The sequence below is a fragment of the Orycteropus afer genome, unplaced genomic scaffold (assembly GCF_000298275.1).
Source record: "Orycteropus afer afer isolate SDZICR_OR568_19922 unplaced genomic scaffold, OryAfe1.0 scaffold00202, whole genome shotgun sequence".
Taxonomy (NCBI): domain Eukaryota; kingdom Metazoa; phylum Chordata; class Mammalia; order Tubulidentata; family Orycteropodidae; genus Orycteropus; species Orycteropus afer.
This window is the reverse complement of record NW_006921789.1, coordinates 2,743,739-2,765,697: the sequence shown is the minus strand read 5'-3', so window position 1 is coordinate 2,765,697 and position 21,959 is coordinate 2,743,739. Positions and strand designations below refer to the sequence as shown.

At 36.2% G+C, this 21,959-nt stretch overlaps 1 protein-coding gene across 1 annotated transcript in view; it reads left to right on the top strand.

Moving 5' to 3' along the window:
• Positions 1-21,959, top strand: part of NLGN1 (neuroligin 1) — a 1,064,733-nt gene that overhangs the window by 1,036,872 nt on the left and 5,902 nt on the right. Inside the window, exon 5 of the mRNA XM_007948095.1 lies at positions 21,025-21,237. Within this exon, the coding sequence (XP_007946286.1) occupies positions 21,025-21,237 (213 nt within the window). The remainder of the gene's footprint in view (positions 1-21,024; positions 21,238-21,959) is intronic.

Below are 21,959 nucleotides of genomic sequence, written 5' to 3'. Positions count from 1 at the left end.
AGTGCCACCATCCTCACTTCTAAGGAGCATTTTAACTGTACTTCTTCCAAGACAGATTCGTTTGTTCTCCTGGCAGTCCACAGTGCAGTTAGTATTCTTCACCAAGGCCATAATTCAAATACACCAATTCTTCTTTTGTCTCCCTATTTAGTGTCCAACCTGCACATGCCTATAAGGGGACTGAAAATACAATGGCTTAGCTCAGGCTCACTTTACTCCTCAAAATTACATCTTTGCTTTTTAACATAAAATCATTTACAACAGATTTGTTCAGTGTAATGTGTCAGTTGATTTCTTGACTGCTGTTTCCATGGTTGTACCAAGTGAAATTAAATCCTTGACAACTTCATTTTTTTCTCCATTTGTCATGATTTTGCTTATTGGTCCAGTTGAAAGGACTTTTCATTTCATTAGGTTGAGGTATAATACAAACTGAGGGCTATAGTCTTTATTCTTCATCAGTAAGCACTTTAAAACTTCTTCACTCTCAACAAGCAAGGTTGTGTCATTTGCATATCACAAAGGTTGTCAATAAGCCTTCTTCCAATCCTGATGCTGCATGTTTCTTCATATAGTCCAGATTCTCAGATTATTTGCTTAGCATCCAGATTGAATAAATATTGTGATGAATACAACCTTAACATACACCTTCCCTGATTTTATAGCAGTATCCCCTTGTTCTGTTTGAAAGACAGCCTCTTGGTCTGTGTACAGGTTCCACATGAGCACAAATGTTCTTGAATTCCCACTCTTTGCAATATTTTCCATAATTTGTCATGATCTTCATAGTCAAATGTCTTTACATAGTCAATAATATGCAGGAAAACCTCCTTCTAGTATTCTCTGCTTTTAGCCAAGATCAATCTGACATCAGCAATGATATCTCTTATTCCATGGCCTCTTATGAATCTGTCTTGAATTTCTTGCAGTTCCCTGTGAAAGCACTGCTGCAAGCGTTTTTTAGTTATCTTAGGCAGAATTTTACTTGCATGTAATATTAATGATATTGTTCTATAATTTCCACAATCTGTTGGATCACCTTCATTTGAATGAGCATGAATTTGGATCTCTTCCCCTTGGTTTTCCAAGTAGCTGTCTTCCAAATTTCTTGGCAAAGATGAGTTAGTGCTTCCAGCATTACATCAGTTTGTTGAAACATCTCAATTGGTATTTCATTAATTCCTGGAGCTTTGCTTTTCACAGTGCCTTCTGTGTAGCTCGGAATTCTTCCTTCAGCACCATGGTTTCTTGATCATATGTTACCTCCTGAAATGTTTGAATGTTGGCTAATTCTTTTTTGGTCCATGGACTCTTTGTATTCTTTGCACCTTCTTTTCATGTTTCCTGCATTATTCAATATTTTGACCGTAGAAGCATTCAATATTGCAACTCAAGGCTGGAGTTTTTTCTTTAGTTCTTTCAGTTTGAGCAATGCCAAGTATGTTCTTCCTCTTTGGTGTTCTAACTCCAGGTCTTTGTAAATTTCATTGCAATATTTTATTTTGTCTTCTCTTTTTTCTTGGGCTGCATTTTGAAGTCTTCTGTTCAGCTCTTTTAGTCATTCCATCCTTTTACTTTAACTACATTCAAGAGCACATTGGAAAATATGCCTTGGTGACAGAAATGACACTGAAGAACACATAATAGAATTTAGCAAGACTAACAACTTACTCTCTGGAAAAAATATTTTTAACAACATAAATGGTAATTATATATGTAGACCTTGCCAGATGGAATACACAGGAATCAAATGGACTACATCTGTGGAGAGAAATGAGGCAGAAGATCAATATCATCAGTCACAACATATGAAGGATCCAATTGCAGAACATAATCAACTTCAAGTTGAAGCTGAAGAAAATTAAAACAAGTACATGAGAGCCAAAGTACAACCTTGAGTAGCTTGCACATGAATTTAGAGACTATCTCAAGAATAGATTTGATGCATTGAATATTGTGGTAGTAAAATTTATGTGTTGATTTGGCTAGGCTGTGATTTTGAGTGACTTAGCAGTGATGATATAGTTATTTTCCATGAAGAGATTGGATGTGTTGTAATCACTTCCATAGTAGAATCTGTTGTGAGCAACTAATTAATTGAAAGGGAAAAACTTTAGGAAAGGTCTCTGGCTTTTTGTTCATTTTGGATCCTACATTTGGGCCATCTTTATCTCCAGTTCCTGGAGTTGAACCAATGGTCTGCGGTGTTGCCTTCACAGCCTGTGAGCCAACAGTCTGCCATTTTTGTCTGCTAATCTTGGATTTGTCAACCTCAGCAGCCAGCAGCCTATTATACTACCTGCCAGTCTTGAGTTTGTCAGCCACTATAGCTGCAGGAGTCAGGAGAAGCCTTCAGCTTAAAAAAAGAAAAAAAAAAAAAAAAGATGAAAATGAATGACAGAAAAGACTCTGAATTCATTGAATACCTTTGTGGAAATTAGATAAAGACAACACTGCCAGGTATATTCCTTTGTGCCATGACAATCTGCTCAACTAAGAGTGTTCCCTGTCTGCTGACTAATCTATGGCACATGCCAAAACTGTTCATTCTAATAAGCAGGAAACCCTTTCTTCTTAAATTAGCTCAAAGGGAGTTTTAGCATGCTGAATGATATGTCTTTTGGCATGATTAACAGGTAAAAAACCTAAAAGCAATTATTTTCTGTAGAATTTATAACTTTTGCCTTTGTTATAATTAATTATATTCAAATAATTGGAAATTAAACTACTGTAACTTGGCTCCAATCAACAAATATGCATCTATATTATGCATTTACCCATTTATATGAGTTAGAAGAGAATAGTTTCATATAATGTAGACCAAAAAAAAAAAAAAAAAAAAAAGAAGAATTGGATTATTCTGCCTGAAGAATAAAGAAAGTATTTGCCTTAAATATCCTGCCAGAGGAAACTGCCAGGTGTTTTCCATCTTCTCTGAGCAGAGAACAAAAGGAAACTGGCTAGAGCTATGTAGATATTTTGGCCCTTAAAAGATTTCCTAATAAAGAGAATAATAAAATTAGTTTCTAAGAGAACTTTTTATCCAAGGTAGATAGAACCTTGAAAATAAAATTCAGGATTATATTGGCCCATATTTTAAAATGTACTTTTTTTTTTTCCTCTGTTTTTTCTTTTCTTCGGGATTACAAAGATAATTTGTAATTTAAATCAGCATTTTTAACTACAAGAAAAATCAATAAAGTCATATAGAAAAGGCCTCATACATTCATTCATTGTTATAGGAGAACTGATTTTTGCACAGAAAAATATCCCTATTTGTCTAGAGATGTAGATGAAAAGTAGTGTAGGAGGAAGAGCAACAGAGTTGTTGGTGTTGTCTGTTGTAACTAAGTTGATTCCAACTCATGTGACCCCAAGTATGCAGAGTAGTACTGAACTTTAGAAGCAGATCACTAGCATTGCTTCCAAAGTATCTCTGATGATAGTTTAAAATAGCAAACTTCTGCTGTCATGGTCCTATAACACAAAACACTCTTCCATAGAAATAATTGGTTAGTAAAGCAAAAAAAGGTCCCTGGGTAGCACAAATGATTTGTGCTCAGGTGCCGTAAGTTGACAACTTGTACTCACCCAGTGTACCATTGAAGAAAATGCCTGAAGATATGTTCTCTTAAGAATACGGGCAAGCACCTTCTATGGAGCAGTTCTACTCTAGAACACCCGAGGTCACGATGAGTGGGTTTTGACTCATTAGCAACCAACAACAAGAGGAACAAAGCAAAAATGAAAGAACATGTATAAAATATAATGAATTATTTAAGTAAAGAAAACAGTTTCTGATTTTTTATGTACTGTAGACAAGAGCGCTAAACTAGAAGACAGGAAAGAGATGCCCTACCAGCTCCATAATGGTTAAAGCATTCAGCTGCTAACCAAACAATTGAGGGTTCAAACCTATCAGCTGCTCTGCTGGAGAAAGATGAGGCAGTCTGGTTCAGTAAAGATGTACTGCCTTGGAAACCCAATGGAGCAGTTCTACCATGTCCTACAAGGTCACTATGAGTCAGAATCAACTCAATGGCAATGGGTTTTAACTAGTTGTGTGACATCAGCCAGTTCATGTTCTCTCTCTGATACCCCATTTTTCTCATCTATAAAGTTACATGCACACTTGTGACTAAACTTACTTCTACTACTATTGTTTCATCCTCAAGACATCAAGGGTCTCCAAATTTATTGTTGTTGTTGTTGGGAGGTGTCAATTCCAACTCATAGAAAACCCAAGTGACAGAAGAGCATTGCTCTTTAGAGTTCTTTTGGCTATAAACTTTACAGAAGCATATTGCTAGGTCTTTCTCCCACTGAGTGGCTGGGTGGGTTCTAAACAGGGCTTTGAACCAGTTCATTCTGGTTTGAGCCTCTGCTGAGAATTTGCAAATTTCCACCCTAGGTATACTGAGTCAGAATCTACATTTGTATACATTATGTACACATAAAATCACCTGGGGATATATAAAAATTGCCTGGGGATCTTGTTGAAACGTAGATTCTGATTCTGTATGTCTGACATAGAATTGCAAATTATCAGCAGATGGTCTAACTGGAATAAACCAGTTCAAAGCCCTGTTCAAAATGCCAGCTTCTCAATAACAGCCAAGTGCTTAACTGTTGCATTACTATATTCTCAAAATTTAGTGTACATCAAAATCACTCGGGCACTTGTTAAAAAGCGCACATTCCGTGTCCAAAAATTCTGAGTTTCTCCCAAGAAATTTTGACTCAGTATGTAGGGTCCAAATAATCTTTGTTTTCACACATTTTTCCGTGGTAAGATGGCATGAAGGTCAAGGAATACATTTTGGAAACACTTGACTAAAACATAACATACTTGAGAACAGGGACCATGTTTTATTAGACTTTATACAATGAGTAACTGGCAGAATGCCTGGCAGGGATAGGCGCCCAATAAATGTTGATTAAATGAAATATTTTTCATTAAAATATTATTTAATATTTCACAGGACTGGGCAGGGTTTCATTCTGTTGTATACAGGGTCACTATGAGTTGGAGCCAATTTGATGGCACTTAACAGCAACAATATTTATGATATTAATTGATCTTCATCGTTTCATGATTCTATAGAATAAGAAGGGAGCTCTGGTAGCATAGTGGCTAAGGCACTTGACTGCTAACCAGAAGGCTGGCGGTGCAAACCCACCAGCCACTCCTCGGAAGGAAGGTTGGGCAATCCTACTTCCATAGTGATACTGCCTCGGAAACCCAAGGAGGGTCTCGCTATGAGTCGGGGCGACTCGACGGCAATTAACAACAACAACATAGAACAAGAAAGATTTCTAACAGTGAGAAGATGGGATATATAAAGGTTCCTTTCTGATAACAAAGTCCCTGGATGGTGCAAACAGTTAAGTGGGACTACTAGCCAATACATTAGTGGTTCAACCTCACCAAGAAATGCCTCAGAAGACAGTCCTGGTGATCTGCTTCCAAAAGATTAAAAAAAAAAAATTGCCATTGAGTTAACTCTAACCCTATAAAGCAATTCTACTCTGCAAACTTGGTGTCTCCATGAATCAGAATCAATAAAGTCATAGAGCATATGTTGTTGCAATTAACAGCAACAAGTTCCTCAATAATTACAAATAGATGTAGATTTTGTAAAATTGTTGTTAGTTACAGTCGAGTTGTTTTCGACTCATAGCAACCTTATGTACAGCAGAACAAAATACTGCCTCACCTTGCACCATCCTCACAATCAAGTTGTCACTTCAACCCAAGGCAGCTGTATCCTGCACCACCTCTACCATGTTTGAGCCCATTGTTGCAACCACAGTGTCAGTCTGTGTCATGGAGAGTCTTCCTCTTTTTCGTTGACTCTCTACCAAACATGATATCCTGCTCTAAGAATTGGTTCTTCCTGATAACATGTCCAAAGTACGTGAAATGAAGCCTCACCCCTAGTTTCTAAGTAGCATTCTGGCTGTACCTCTTTCAAGACAGATTTGTTCATTCTTCTGGCAGTCCACAGTACGTTACATATTCTTTTCCAATACCATAATTAAAATGCATCAATTTTTCTTTGGTCTTCCTTAGTCATTGTCCAACTTTCACATGCATATGAGGTGATTAAAAATACCATAGCTTGGGTCAGGTTCAACTTAGTCCTTAAAGTGACATCTTTGCTTTTTAACACTTCAAAGACATCTTTTGCAGCAGAATTGTCCAGTGCAATACATGTGAAATTAGGAAATTAAAACAAAAATCATTATACCTTTGCGGTGTAGTAAACTACTTAGTGTGGTTTTTCTAGCCATAAGTATTTGTAAACTCTGTGGTGGAATTTGCTGTGAGCCACTGAGGAGCTCCTGATTGCAAAAGTTATCTACCTTGGGTATTTCTGTTGGGCGCAACACAAAGCAACGTTCTGGGAGGTTCCTGCATTCTCTCAGGTGCTTAGAATTCTGATGTTATGATTGGTTAGTTTGGCCACCAGGCCAGTCTCAAAAAGAGGCCTCCTGGAGGCAGAGGAAGTCTCTCTCTGCTGGCTGAGGAAGACGTGCTGCTGAAAGAGATACACGTTCCTGAAAGAGACACACACTGCTGGGAAAGAAATGCAAGAGACACGCATTGCTGAGTGAGACACCGAGGGACATTCACTGTTGGGAGAGAGACTGTGAGAGACTGTTGGGAGAGAGACTATGGGCTGGGAGAAAGACTGAGCATTTTTCCTGAACTTGAATTGTAGCCTGGTGCTTCCCTAATAAACCCCGTAATCTATGAATTTTGTGTGGCCACTGCAGTGAATTATGGAACCCAGGAGAGAGGTGGTGGGAGCTTTGGGAGGAAGGGCTGGAGGGAGGCAGCATGTCTGGCCTTGCAGTAATAGGCCTTGGGCTATGGATGGTGATTCTGTCTTCCTCTTGTGGGGTTAGAGGAGGTCAGAATATGTGGCCTCCCTGCCTTTTTTGCAACTTCTTTTAATATAATTCCCCTTTAATCCTCAAGGTAAAACAACAATAAGAAAGATCAAAATTTGCACATGAATGCTTTTTACTAACGACATTTTTTTTTTCTTGAATTATGAAAAGGGCTAACTCTTTGTACAGAAGTGCTAGATAATCAAGCCATCACTTCAACCCAAGGCACCTGTCTCTTGCACCACCTCTGACAAATGTCACCCTTCCTCTCTGGGGTTTGATTCTGCTATGGGATCTGTGGGAGTAAGCCTCTCTGCACAGCTTGTAACATCAGTCTCTGTGCCTTCCGTTCTCAGATTCCTTCTCATTTCACCTCATGTATATTAATACAAAGATTAGTTTCACTTTTTCTTGAATAGCTAATCACTTGGCAGCCAACATCCAGCTGTGTCATTGCAGGTCAAATCAGCTGACAAGGACAGTGACTTAAAGCTGGAAAATATAATGCTTAGTGAAAACTGCACCCAGGACAGGACCTCAGACTTGTCACCCAGACATAAAAGATTTATTTTCAATTACAAATCCAAGCTTAATGTAAGGGCACCCTGGGGAAGATTCAGATCACTGCTTCTTCTAAATTGACCTTCTACTTGTTTCAATACTTCTTCACTATTGAACAGCATTCCGTGACCCTCTGAGTTGAAGATCCGTATTAGCTACTGTAGGAATTACAGGGCTAGGAAAACTTCTGAAAAATTTCTCTAACAGAAGGCCAAGCTTCATGAATAATTTCCGACTTGGTGAGCCTTCCGTAATACAGCGATAGATTTGGGGCTTCAGCCAACACTTTTACTGGATTACAGAGGCTAATTACTCAGGCTTGAGTAAAACCCAAAAGTAAAAAAAAATTATTCCAATTTTCAATATTAGGTGGATTAATTGTTAACAGCTAATTAAAACCTATCAAATATCCCTTTGCCATTAACAAATAAGATTACCTGAGGCTAGCTACTGGTGGTGCTACATTGGTCTCTGGTGTTAGTGGTTGCCTCAGGATATTACAGATTCCTGTTCTACTGCCTTATGTATGCTTAGCAGCTGCACCAAAATGCCTACCATATGGCTTTAATACACGGTTCAAAAGCATGTCTTTCAAGAACTATTAATTGGAAGTTCCTAGGAAAAGTTGGTTTTTTAAAAGAAATCATTTTAATTTCAAATTTAGGGGAATGAGAAACTTGAAGAACAAAGCTAATCAGAGATCTGATTATTTGGAAGTAGATTAATGTAATTTTTTAAATATTATAGTTTATACCACTTTTGACATTTTTTTCTCTTTCTATTGTTTTTCTAGAACATTTGTTGCAGAATATTTAGATCTCTCTTGTTTTTCACCTTTGAATCTAAATATTACGGCCATATGAATTACATGAAGATTAGTGTATTGCCATCACTCAGTTTATGATATTCATGTTTTCCCTAGTGATTTTGTCTGCATAGTGTTAGGAATGATGCCTGATTTTCTGATATTTATAAGGATAGGATATTCCAACTGTGTGTGAGTTAAGGCTGTGTATTAGACTGGGTTCTCTAGAGAAACAAAACCAGTAAAGCTTACATATAGAGAGAAAGAGAAATTCATTTTAGGAAAATGGCTCACAAACTTATAGAAGCTGGCAAATCCAAAGTTCTTGGATCAAATATCAAGCTGGAGGCTTTTCCTGACTCTCACAACTGCAGGGGCTGAGGCGCTCAAGGTTAGCAGGCAGTATATTGGCTGTTGTCTCCAACATACATCAAATCCAAGATCTCCAGGCTGAAAGGTGGATTGTTTGCTTATGGACAGTTGTAGGTAGCACAACAGAATCCTGATCCACAGAAGAGTATCTCTTTTCCCAGGATGTCCATAAATACACTAGATGCAGGCCACGACCCTCGGGAAACTCCCTTTCAATGGATTGGCTGCTCAAAACATATTAATCTGATCCCATCGTGGGAATAACCACATCACAATTGCTTAAACCACACAGAATTGTGATCCAGCCAAGTTGACACACAGTTCCAACTATCACAGGCTGTGTATAAAAATAAATAATTAACTAATTCTCTCTTGTTTTTCATATCTCTGTTTTTTTTTCTGGAATTAAAGGTGCTTAGAAATAGTCACCTTTAATTCCACAAGTATTTACTGCACACCAACTGTATGTGTAAGAGCCCTGGTTCTGCAGTAGTTAAGCACTTGGCTGGTTCAAATCCACCTCTTGCTTCATAGGAGAAAGATGAAACAGTCTGCTTCCACAAAGACTACAGCCTTGGAAATATGGGCAGTTCTACTCTGTCCTATAGGGTCACTATGAGTTGGAATTGACTCAACGGCAATGGGTTTGATATGCACTGTGCTTGATCTGAGGATAAGATTAAACAAAATTCAATATTGGGATGTACTTACTGAAAATTTACAGAATAATCTGAGAGTTTAGAGAAAGGTAGACTGTGTTTGAAATCTGCCCAGTGGAAAATATTTGAGCTCAGAGTTGGAGACTGATAGGACTTTACTATTTAAACAAGATACACTGTAGAGAAGACTATGTGTATGAATGGTGAAAGGATGGAATTGGAGCCAGCTTCCCTATCACTACAGTGACTAAAGTAATTTTATGACTATGAGATTTAAAGATAATATTAGAGATTATTACAGTATGTACATCTTTCTTGAACAAAAAAAATTCTGTTAAAATATGATAAATGATAGTCAGTACATATTTATATTCTCCCATTCCCAGGGTATTTTGACAACCAAGGCAGAGGTCAGGTTCATTTAGCTACTTGTTCCGTCAGGCAGAAACACAGTGATAAAAGTCCTACTAGGTAGTTCACTCATCTGTATTTGTTTATTCGTTCATTCATACAATATTTATTCAATGGTTATTAATCACTAGGGATTATGCAAGATATTTGAGACCCAAAGATGTCCTGTTTATTCAGGGAGATAGGCCAATTCACCATTGGTGACACAATGTGTTAAAAGTTATGAGGGAGGCAAGCCCAGAGATTTCATGCTAAAACCATCTTATCTTTATCTTCCCTATCTTTTCCAATTTCAAAGTGCATGTGAAATGTTCAGGAGGGAACTGTTTCCCTGTCTTTCTCCTTGTCTTCATCCTTAAAATTTCCTCATAAGGGCGTCATCTAAGTAACTTATATTACCTTGCTATTTCCATGATCCACAAAATTGTAAATTATGAATATTTTTAACCAAGGCAAATTAATACATTTGCCATTAATTTATCTTGTTGTTTGGTGTGTTAATGTGTATGTGTGTGTAGGGTGTTTCAGTACTTTATGTGTGCCTTTTGTGAGTTTATTTAGTGTTTTGGTTTGTCTTTGCTATGGTTTTCGTGCAAGTTTACAGAGTAAATTCATTTTCCATTCAACAGTTCATACACATTTTATTTCATAACATTGCAGTCCCCAGTATGTAACAGCTCTCTTCCCACTTCCTCCCTGTGCTGACCTTTTCCCTGTGTCCTTCTTTCCTGTGTATTCTTGCCTTTTGAGCTTACTCCCTGAGCAAATGCTGCCCTTCTGATCTCCCATGGTTGATTGTTCTAAGGAGTATGCCCCTTTGGTCTAATTTTCCCCCTCATAGACCTACTTATTGCTTGGCCAAAGGTTAAGCTATGGGAGTGAGTTAAATTACAGGCCTGAAGGGTGACTAGTGGCAGTAATCTTTGGGATTCTGTATATCTCTATCAGACCAGCAAGCCTGGTCTTTTTCATGATTTTTAGTTTTATTCCATATTTTTCTCCCACTGTACCCAGGATCTCCAATTTTGATCCATTTCTGAGTAGTTGACAGTGGTAGCTGGTCAACATTTAGTTCTTCTGATCTCAGGGTCATGTAGGCTGAGGTTCCTATGGTCCACTAATCCTCTGGACTAATTGTTTCCATGCATCTCTGATTTTCCCCACTCCTCCCCATTCCAGATGAGGAGAGACCAATAATTCTGTCATAGATGGCCATTCACAAACTGTTAAGACCCCAGTCACTATTCACAAAAGTAAGATGTAAAACAATGTTTTTATGTGCTATGTTATACCAATTGAGTTTGATATCTCCAATGACCATGATCCTGAGTGTGCAGGCCCAACAACTCAGTCCATTGAGGTATTTTGTTGTGGCTAAGGAGTTATTGTAACTCTGCTCCCTATTCACTCTATTGTGTATATCTATCTTTTGGTAACACAGACAAATTCATATATAGAAATATCATCTGCCAAACCTATATATGTTCATGGGTAAATTCCGGTTTGCCTACCCATAACTGATTATCTTGCCTATCTACCTATGTATCCAGCCATAGATTTATGTTTGTTATTACAGATAATCCAGTATTGTTCATGTAATAGTACTTACCTTTGTGTCTAAACCTCTTGTGGACCTCTCTCTGTCTTCCTTTTCCTGAGTGAGATTGTTCTGGTCACTCACTTTTGGTATGTTGCCCTTGCTATCTCCCAAATCAATATGTGTCTCTTATTTAGCTAGCAATTTTACCTACTCTCCCTTCCCATCCTTGGTAACCAACAAAGAAGGTTTCCTTCCATATGTAAACCTTCCCTTGACATTTTATAATAGTGGACTCATATGGTATTTGTAATTCTGTGACTGACTTATTTCACTCAGCACCATGTCCTCTAAATTCATCCACATTTTGAGGTATTTTGCAGAAACTTCATTGTTCTTCAATGTTTTATAGTATTCCATTCTTTGATGTATCATAATTTGGTTATCCATTCATCCCCTGATAAGCACTTAGGTGGTTTTCAGAGGTTCTTTAGTGTTGTTGTTCCAGATTAATGGAACAAAAAATCCCATTTTTTTTGCAACTTTTTCAATGAGTTATCCTTATTCTCCAAAATTTAGAAATAAACTTCCCTTTCTGTTTTTTGTTTTCCTTTGCAATTACTAAAAAAGCATATTTTTTGTCATATACTTTTATTCTTGTTTTTGAATAAGATAAGATCTCAAAAATTTTAACCAAATAAAAGGAAGTCAAAAACTCCAACTACTAGTTAGAGGTTTCTTGCAAAAAGCACTCAGAGTTAATGGGGATGTGCCAAAAAGGCTTAGGAACCAGCTTGGAGAGATTCTCATTGACCAAATATAGAATAATTTCAACAACAAAAAAAAATAATAATGATTGTAACAAATTATAACCGGTAGGATAAAATAAGAACCCATGAGTCCATAATGAATGAATGAATGAAAACTGAAAAAAAAAAGAAGTTTTTCTTTACAGATGAAGCTTTTGTATTAAAATTAAAAATAGGAAAAAAAATTATAAAATTAATATTTGTTTCATGGAAGACTTATTAATAGTTGCTGAAATTAGTGAGTGAAAGTATTATGAGAAGCTGGGTATTTACACAGTCTCAACATAACTAATTTATACTGAATAATAAATTTGTTTTATGTCATAACAAATACTCTTTCTACCTGATTTCAACTAGTGGGCAACATATGTATTTTCAAGTGTCTTGCCAACTGCTATCTATACAACAGTTTTAAAACTCTATTGTAAGCTTAACTCTGTTGTCTGTATGTATACTTTCAACTTAGTCTTGCAATTTTTAAATATTTTTCTTTTTAACTCTTTTGTAATTTATGTTTTTTCAATAAAATTGGAACAGTATTTTTCAGTGAAATAGATGGTAATGAATAAAATATAAAGTTTAGTTCATTAAAGCCAAAGCATTTTTCCCCAAACATATAGTAAGCCCTACTGTGTGTCGAAACATTCTCCTTTCTAATAATAATAACTTTTTTAGGGTAGGCACTATTATTAACATTGCCTTTTAGGAAACTGATCTCAAAGGAGTGACTTGAACACACAGTAACTTGTTTACACACACAAGTTGTCCTACTGAGTCTGGTGCGTTTTTACAACACTGAATATTGAATGAAGGAACTCTGGTGGCACTCAGCTCCTAACCAAAGGTTTGCACTTTGAACCTACTCAGTGGCTCCATGGGAAAAAAATAGGTCATCTACTTCTGTAAAGATTACAGTCTTCCCCTATGGGGAAGTTCTTCTCTGTCACATAGGATCACTATGAGTCAAAATCAACTAGACCGTAAACAACAAACATTGGTGAAATCTCAAATGCTTCTCAAACTTTGAGTCCTTGGACCAATATTGCAGGCTATGCTTGCTCATTTGTGTGTCCTCTTCTTCTCTCAGGGAGTTCCCCACCCAAGAGTTTCCTATTATTCTCCCTTTGAAACTACTGCCATCCATGTTATGTCTTAGAGCACTTTCCCCATAAAATTGACTATATCTCCGGTTCCCAATTTACTGCTGTCATCAAAGAAAGACACATAGACCCCTTTCATTTAAAAAGACTCATTCTTGGTTTCCAAATGGTAACAGAGAATGGTAAATAAAATATTACTGCTTTCTTTCATTCAACAAATGCATATAGAATGGCCATTTGGGTTATGTACGGTGAATCTCCCAGACTGGAAAAGAAAAAAAGAGTAAACAGATCAGAAATACAACCTTACAAAATAAGTACACTCACACAGCTTACACTGAGAGTACATAAGAAAGATAGAATAGACATTAAAAAGTTAGAAATTTACAAAAATTTATAATTCTTGGTGTCTCTAAAGATTTTCCATGTACAATAGCAATTACAGCTCCTTCAAAGTCATGTTTTAAATAAACTGTGCATTTAAATCACTAGGCATATTATATTCCTGCATAAGTAGGAAAACTATATATGAACAACATGATATCTTTTTCTCAGTAATCCTTTTAAAGGGTAGCTTTTCCCATTTTAATTTTTTGTTTATTCACTACATAAGATTTTGTCAGTTCTGATATGCACTTTGTTGCCCAGATTGAAATAACTAGGAATTATACAATAACCTAAATCAGGGAGAGCTGGTTAAACTTCTCTTGGCACACAAACCAAGAAGTATGAACACTAACAAGTTTGGCTGTTGGAGTAGTGGGGATGACCGTGGGAGCTGAGTCTAGAGGTTACCTTTCCCAAGTTTTCAGGAGCTATTCTTAAAATGAATATAGTGGACATATTCAGGGCTAGAAAACCATGTCCTGTCTTCTCCCCATCACTATCAACATTCAGAAGAAATGTAGTTAAAATCAATATTTTAAATTTGTTAGCAGAGAGAGGCACAAAATGCCAAAATTTAGTATAATAAAAGGATCAATCTCACTTATTTACCTTGAAGACACAGAGAATGTGGAGCACTGGGGGACTGAAAGGTAAAGAAACACCTACAAGTGTTTTCTTTCCAGGCATCTGGGAGTAGTCACCTTCCTTCCCGTTGTGTGCCTCCACGTCCAGGTGTCAGGAGTCAGAAACCTAAGCTTGTAACTCAGTGGATCTTCCCAAAGATGACCAATTAGAGAGCAAATAATCTCACAAAAAAAATGAATTTAAAAAATAAATGCACCAAAATGTACAAGCTTGGAGAGACCAAAATTAATTTAATATTAATATATCTGACTCATTTCAAAGCGAATATTTTTCCATAGCCTACATACGAAAAAGAAATTGTTTTTCACTTTCTCCTGTGTAACTTTCTATACAGAATTTATAGTAGATCTCAAGAAAACACAACATCAAGGAAGCTAGCTAGTGCTCGTAGGTAATTAAATGGTATTCTGTGAGTTCCTTTCTTCTACAAATTTTCGGGGATTTAAAATCATTATATTTTAAACGATCTTGACTCAAACAGAAGTAAAGGGAAACTACCCAGTCATGTCTTAATAACATGCAGATATTATTTTGATATAGCAATTTATCCCAGTTTTTTTTTGGGTGCCCTTGAGTCGATTTTGACTTATAGTGACCCCACGTGATGGAGTAGAATTGTCCCATAGGATTTTCTAGGCTTCTGAAGATTGTCTAATCTTCAGGAGAAGATTCTCCCCCAAAGCAGGTAAGGGGGTTTGAACCATAGGAATCGCCTGGGGATCTTGTTAAAATGATCTTGTTAAAATGCAGCTTCTGATTCAGTATATCTGGGTTTGGTTTGGGCTTTTGATGGAGTGAAAATGCAATATATGTCCAATTGGAATGAACCAGTTCGAACTGCTATCATTTTGGTTCGCTGCTGACTGCTTAATCCTTGAGCCACCAAGAGTCCTTGTACCATATTAGAGAAGATTATTTTTCAAAAGTGAACCTAGTGACAAATTAGAAGACAGGTGTTTTCACTGCACTTGGAGGTTGAATGACTGATGAAAAGGATTTCACTGGTCCACAAAGAAAGAATACATAATTAACTAAGTGATATGAGGGGGAAGCAGAAAACACAGATAGTGTGCGGAACCAACTGGACTTGGCAATTGAAAAGATTGGGAGTTAACACACGGGATTTCCAGTTGGATGTCTAGCTGGGAAGCTTTGAGGTTTTAATCCATGGTTTTAAATGCTTTTATGTTTAAGATGCAAAATCCTTAATGAGCTATTTTCTGATCCTTATTCCCAAGTTGTTAGAAGGATACCTCACTATCATTTGAAGTCTCATGTCTGCAAGATTGGTTCTGTAATGCTCAGTATGGTCTCTATTTTGCAGTACTTGTGAATTTGACTCAAAGAACAAACCATAGTCATCTGTATCCAGGCAACAGCATTGATAAGCACTGCAAATAACATTCCTACTTCTTTATAGCTTGCTTATGTAATATGAACTCTAAAAATATATTATATTAAATTTAATGTTTCCAGAAATTAGACACAAGCATAGACATTTGAATCTATGCCCCCTACAAAGAAATCACACTTACAGTGTAGGATCACTGACATTTTAAATTTCTAACATTGTAGGTATCATCTCAAATGTAAATAGTCTGATTATTTTCTGGTTTCAGATTCCTCCTTGAATCCTTTTTTTTCTATTTTCCCTACTAAGAAGCTCCTTAGGAGCTCTGGTAGTATAGTGCCTAAGGCACTTGACTGCTAACCAGAAGGCTGGTGGTTCAAACCCACCAGCCACTCCTCAGAAGGAAGGTTGGACAATCTACTTCTGTAGTGATACTGCCTCAGCAACCCAAGGGGTCGCTATGACTCAGGGCTGACTCGAGGGCACACAACAACAACAACAAGATCCTTGTTTCTATTTGTTTGCCAATTCAAAGAAACTGCATGTAAAGTTGTTTTGCAAGAGAATTAAGTATAGAATTGGCCAACCAATAAGTTGTTGGTCTGTTTCCGGGTAATTTATCTTATCTCCTCCCATCTGCCTTAGACTCTGCCTATGAGAGCTGTCTGAGTGAAGTGTACTTCAATAGCCCAAGCAGATATCTTGGATGCAGTAATTATCTGTTTTCATTTCTGTTCCCTTTGCACAATTTGTTTAAGACCTGATTTGATTTTTCCATTCCAAAGGCCTGGGGACCATGTTCGATTGTTGGTTTTCTCTAACACATGACACTAATCCTAGTTGTTAGAGCAGGTAAACATCAAATTTGAGGCTCAGCCTGCTCAATAAATTTAATCAGGCCAGTAGAACTGAGTTTCATGTAGGCACAAAAGTTGGAGATGGTTTTAACATGAGGAAAACGATATTAAATAAATTCTATCCAAGCAATTTAAAGAGAATGATAATTGATACATGGATTAGTGAAATAATTCTTAGCTGAATTGTAATTATGAATTTTCAAAGTTTTCCTTAAGTTTAAAAGCTGTAATGTTTTTAAGGTTTTATATTCATGAATCAAGTAAGCTAAATAGTTGACTATTTGTCTGGAAAATTCTGCTGCTTCCATCTACAAAAAAGGAAATAGTTTGCTTTTATTCTCTTTATTGTGATACTATACAAAAAATAATAAAAGTGTTAGTACATTAATTAATCAAACAGTATATCACATTGCCGTCAAGTTTATTCCAACTCATAGTGACCCTGTAGGAACACAGTAGAATTGTCCCATTGAGTTTCCATGGTTGTAAATCATTAAGGAAGCAGACTCTCTCAACTTTCTCTCTTGTCAAACAGTTTGGGAGCTTACAATCCAGGTTGGGAAGGGCCTGATAATGTTAGACCAGCTGTTAAGACTGATTTAATGACAATAAGGAGAAAACCTTCTTCCCCAAAGTATTCAGGAAGATAACCAGCACTTTTCTCTGCAAAATTGAGTTCCTCTGTGATGGACTATACTTGATGCAGCTCAATATAAAGTTCCAACTAGAATGGTAGGAAATGATTCTGCTGTTAAAGATGTAGTACTACACCACCAGAGCTCCCAAATATGTAGTAGCTTAGTCATTAAAAAAGAACTTTAAGGGATACTTAATTGGATACCAAGCTATAAAGAATGTTGTCAATGTACATCACCTGGATAATTAGTAAACTGGGGTTCTTCTGAGGCACCGATTTATTTAACTTTCCCCATTTTGTGCCATTAGCTGAGCTACAGAATGTTGTTTGAATGCAGTACCAGGAATCAAAGGAGTCATGCAAGAATGCAGCATCGCTTTACCAGGTCTTAAGAGATGCAGTGTGATTTGCTGTGTGGCCTGTAGCTACCACTCCTCAGAAGGAAGTTTGGGCAATCTACTTCCATAGTGATACCGCCTCAGAGACCCAAAGAGTGGTCGCTGGGAGTCAGATCCGACTCGATGGCAGTGAGTCTGGTTTTTAGTTTTGGCTGTCTATTATTTTTCTCTAACACAAAACTCAAAGTTACTCTCTGAGTTCATTCTGATGATCAGTTGGTATATATATAAACACACAATAGAAATCAAGAGTGATGGAAAGGGAAAAAGTGGATCTTGACAAAATATCTTGGACAATCCAAGCTTAAAACACAAAGACTTTTTCCTGATGATCTGTGCCTTGCCATGGTGTAAAAAGTGCAATTTTGGAATTGAATTGATTTTGTTTAAAGCTTGTTCTTGAAAATGTGATGTTATTAGGTGCTATCAAGTCAGTTCCAACTAATACCAACCCTTTGCACAACAGAACGGAACACTGCCAGGTCCTGTGCCCACCTCATAATTGTTGCCATGCTTGAGAAATCATCACAGCCACTGTGTCAATCCATCATATTGAGGGTCTTCTCCTTTTTTTCTGAGCCTCTACTTTGCCAAACATGTTATCTTTCTCCAGGGATTGATCCCTTCTGACAACATGACCAAAATACTAGAGACAAAGTGTGAAAATGTAAGATTTCTTTAAGCTACATATACAGGAAAGGCTGTTCTTTAGAGAATTGATATATTTTTGCAGTATTGCTATATAAACACAAAACTATTTGACCAAATCTACCATAGTCGTTAAAACGGGGTTGCTAACACTGGAATTATAGAGATGATACTATGTAGTTAATGCAAAGTTAATTGTTTTATTACTATGATTCTCTACATACTACACATTGAGTGATGATTATTCCGTCAGTTAGTAAGTCAATTTTGTATAGAAAATTTAATATTATTCAAAAGGAATTACATTTAAAAAATTCTGGGTTTTGACTGAGTGGCATAAGCTATATCCATAAGTAAAATTTCTATCTGAATATATTTGTGATATAGAATTAAAGGTAATAAACTACATACAAAATGTTCTCATTCTCTCATTCTTTCTTCCTTCCTCTCTCTCTCTCTCTCTCTCTCACACACACACACACATGCATACTCACAGTCACATTCTTATGTTCTTTATCTTTCACATTCCTTTCTCTCTAATGTACACTAACCTTTCCATAATGTTTTCAGGATTCATGCCTACTTTAAAAATTCGTGGAATAGTAAGTCAGGTGCAGTGTGGTAAAGAGGAGTCAGGGAGGGCTTGGACAGGTAACTAGGTTTATTATACACAGTTTCCAGTAAGGGGGATGGTTGGAGAGTGGACCTAATCAACTACTCAAGAAGGGCAACAGATCTGTTATGAGCCAGGGCCTCAAATCTGTGTCAAAACAGTATTTTAAGAAGACTATATTGTGATGCCTTCAGTTTGCCTTTATAGATCAAAGCATTTGTAATAAGATCCTTCAGAAATATAAATATATTTTTCCTTTTAATGGGAAAATCTACTTTTATAAAGATTTACTGCCTCGGAAATGCAATGTGGGTTGCTATGAGTCAGAATCAATTCAATGGCAGTGAGTTTGGTTTTGGTTTTTGATACCAAATCTCAGTTAATAACAAAGTCAAAAGAATTCTCTGCTGTTTTTGTTTTGTATTTTATTGCACTCTCATTTACATGAATATTGTATATATGAAAATATCTCTGTATAAGTAACAACAAAAATATTTCCTTAAAAATTGTATGCAGATGTAATAAAAGATGAAGGATGTATCCAAAAAAACATGTTTATTCTGAGCCTGTATTTTTAAATTTAACCTCAATATCAATAATTGTTTAGTATGTCCAAGTTTACACACACACACACATACAAATGAACACAAATGTGCTAGAGATTGTATTTTTGTTTCTCAGAATTTTCAGTCTTGTAGGAAAAGAAGCACTAATCTACTTTAATTTCTTCTTATCTTAGAAAATTATTCAGAAGAATATATAGCTTCATCTGTTGGTTCTAGAATAATCCTAAAGACTTTCTATTTATTCAGTTTAGTTATAGATTTATTTACTCAAATGATAGCTACTGTTATCACAGTCTGGTTTTTACAAATATAATTGACTTTCTGGATTATTTTATTTAAAAATGAAGTATATTTCAAATTGAATAAAATAATTTTTTTCAAAATCCTTGATCCATTATGTTGATTTTCTATAATGGGCCTATAGTAAGGGAATAAATCTGAATTTTTAAAAATTTAGTTCTGTAAATTTGCTGAAGTTAAATATTAATTCCTGAATATAATTAATTTACATGTAATATATCTCAAAATATTTTCTACAAAATATATGAAGAGTCTGTAAGATATTTTGTTAAATACTTTCTATTTTTCCATTTATACCAATACAAAATAGAGAGATGTTTATTTTACAAGTTATAATTAAGACATTGTAAAAGCTATTAAGTCAGCAAAATGAAGTTTTACTAAAATTATTTCTTCAGCTCTTTCCTCTACTAATGTTTCCATACCTAAGAAAGTCACACATAACTTCTACCACCACAATATTTATTTCTATTTGTCTTCTGTTTTCCATTATCTTTGCCACTCTGTCAATGGAGATCCTTATAACCTCTCCTGTACCCACATTTTATATTTCAACACATGCTTCTCATCAGTATCAGATTCATTATAAAGCAAAGCTTTGAGTACTCCAGAAACAACATGAGCCTGAACTTTACAAAACTTGCGATTATTCTACACAGTCTGGTAATTGAGCAAATATCATCAGTTTATCATTTATGATATTCTGTAATGTAGTACCAAATTATATCTATCACAGTGACTCTCTCTTAATCACAGACTGCAAAAACAGTCATCACACTAAGCTGCTAACTAAAAAGTTGGAGCTTTGAGTCCGCACAATGGTCCCTTGAAAGAAAGGCCTGATGATCTACTTTCTATGCATGGGCAATCAGCCATTGACCATAATCAGTAGGAATCAACTCCACAGCAACTGTTTTATTAGTAGTAATAGTAATGTGCATATGCACATACATGAAAAGTTTTGCATATAATTTTATGGAGTTTATAAAACCTCTTTTCACAAGTCTTAGAAAAGTAGTCTTACTCTCTACACTCTCAAGGTCTGAGACCCTGCTACACATACCTTAAATTCCAGCCATGTTAAACCAGGAGCAACTTGAGGACTGACACTATTATTTTATGCAAAATGCACATGTTCTCATATGTCCTGTGATCATATCCAAATGTCTCCATTAAGGAACTTGGCTTCTGCAATGCCTCCCTTGAGTTCGTTCAGAATGTTTTCATTCCTCTATTTGTCCCCTTTTACCTGATACCTGAATAATTTAAGAAGCATTTGGGGATGAGTTTTTAAGGTTTTAGTCACTATTATTCTTCCTAAAGACAATTATTTTATTCTGGTAGAAAATAGGTTTTACATAAGAACTTAAACTCTACTCACCTTGATTAATACAGACTTCAGTTGTATATAAACTTGATGTCTATTTGATGTGTGCCAACTCAAAAGGTTCTCCCCCCCTCTGTGTTTCAGGTTTCTTAAGTACAGGAGATCAGGCTGCAAAAGGAAACTATGGACTCCTTGATCTCATACAGGCTTTAAGATGGACTAGTGAGAACATTGGATTCTTTGGTGGTGACCCCTTAAGAATCACTGTTTTTGGATCTGGCGCTGGGGGTTCATGTGTCAATCTGCTGACTTTATCCCATTATTCTGAAGGTAACCGTTGGAGCAATTCAACCAAAGGTATTATGCAGGTTGCAAATTTTGACAATTTTGGTGTCTGCATGCCACCACCATCAGTAGTATGTGATGCTCTGTATATATTTCTCTGTTCAAACTGAGTATTAGGTTGAACTCAATTACTGTTTAAAACTATTTCTTCAGCCTTTCTATGCATGTTTAACTTTTTATCATACTCTTTTCATTGTCTCTTGTGGAGCTTGGTAAGGATATCTTTTCAAGCAGATTTCAGATAGTTTGAATTATAGTTACTTTTCTTTCTTCCAGAGGAGCCCTGGTGGTGCAGTCGTTAAGCACTTGGCTGCTAACCAAAAGTTCAGTGGTTTGAACCCACCAACTGCTCTGCAGGAGAAAGATGGGCAGTCTGCTTTTGTAAAGATAACAGCTTAGGAAATCCTGTAGGGCAGTTCTACTCTGTTCTATAAAGTCACTAAGACTAGGAGTTGGAATGAACTTAATGGCAACAGATTCAGGTTTTTTTTTTTTTTTTGGTTTCTTGCCTCCAGAGAGTGATTCTTGGGTATATCAGACACAAATGTTCACAGTTCTGCATTTCTATTTTGTCAGTAATCAAAATAAAAGAGAAGAGTAGTTTTTTTGTAATGTAAGGATTTTATTTAATCTATTTTCAGGATTATACACATTTAAAACACTTTATTAGTATGAAGATAATGAAGCAGTTGTTTGTTTGGTAACATGATTTTCATTTTTTGTCTGAGTAGAGT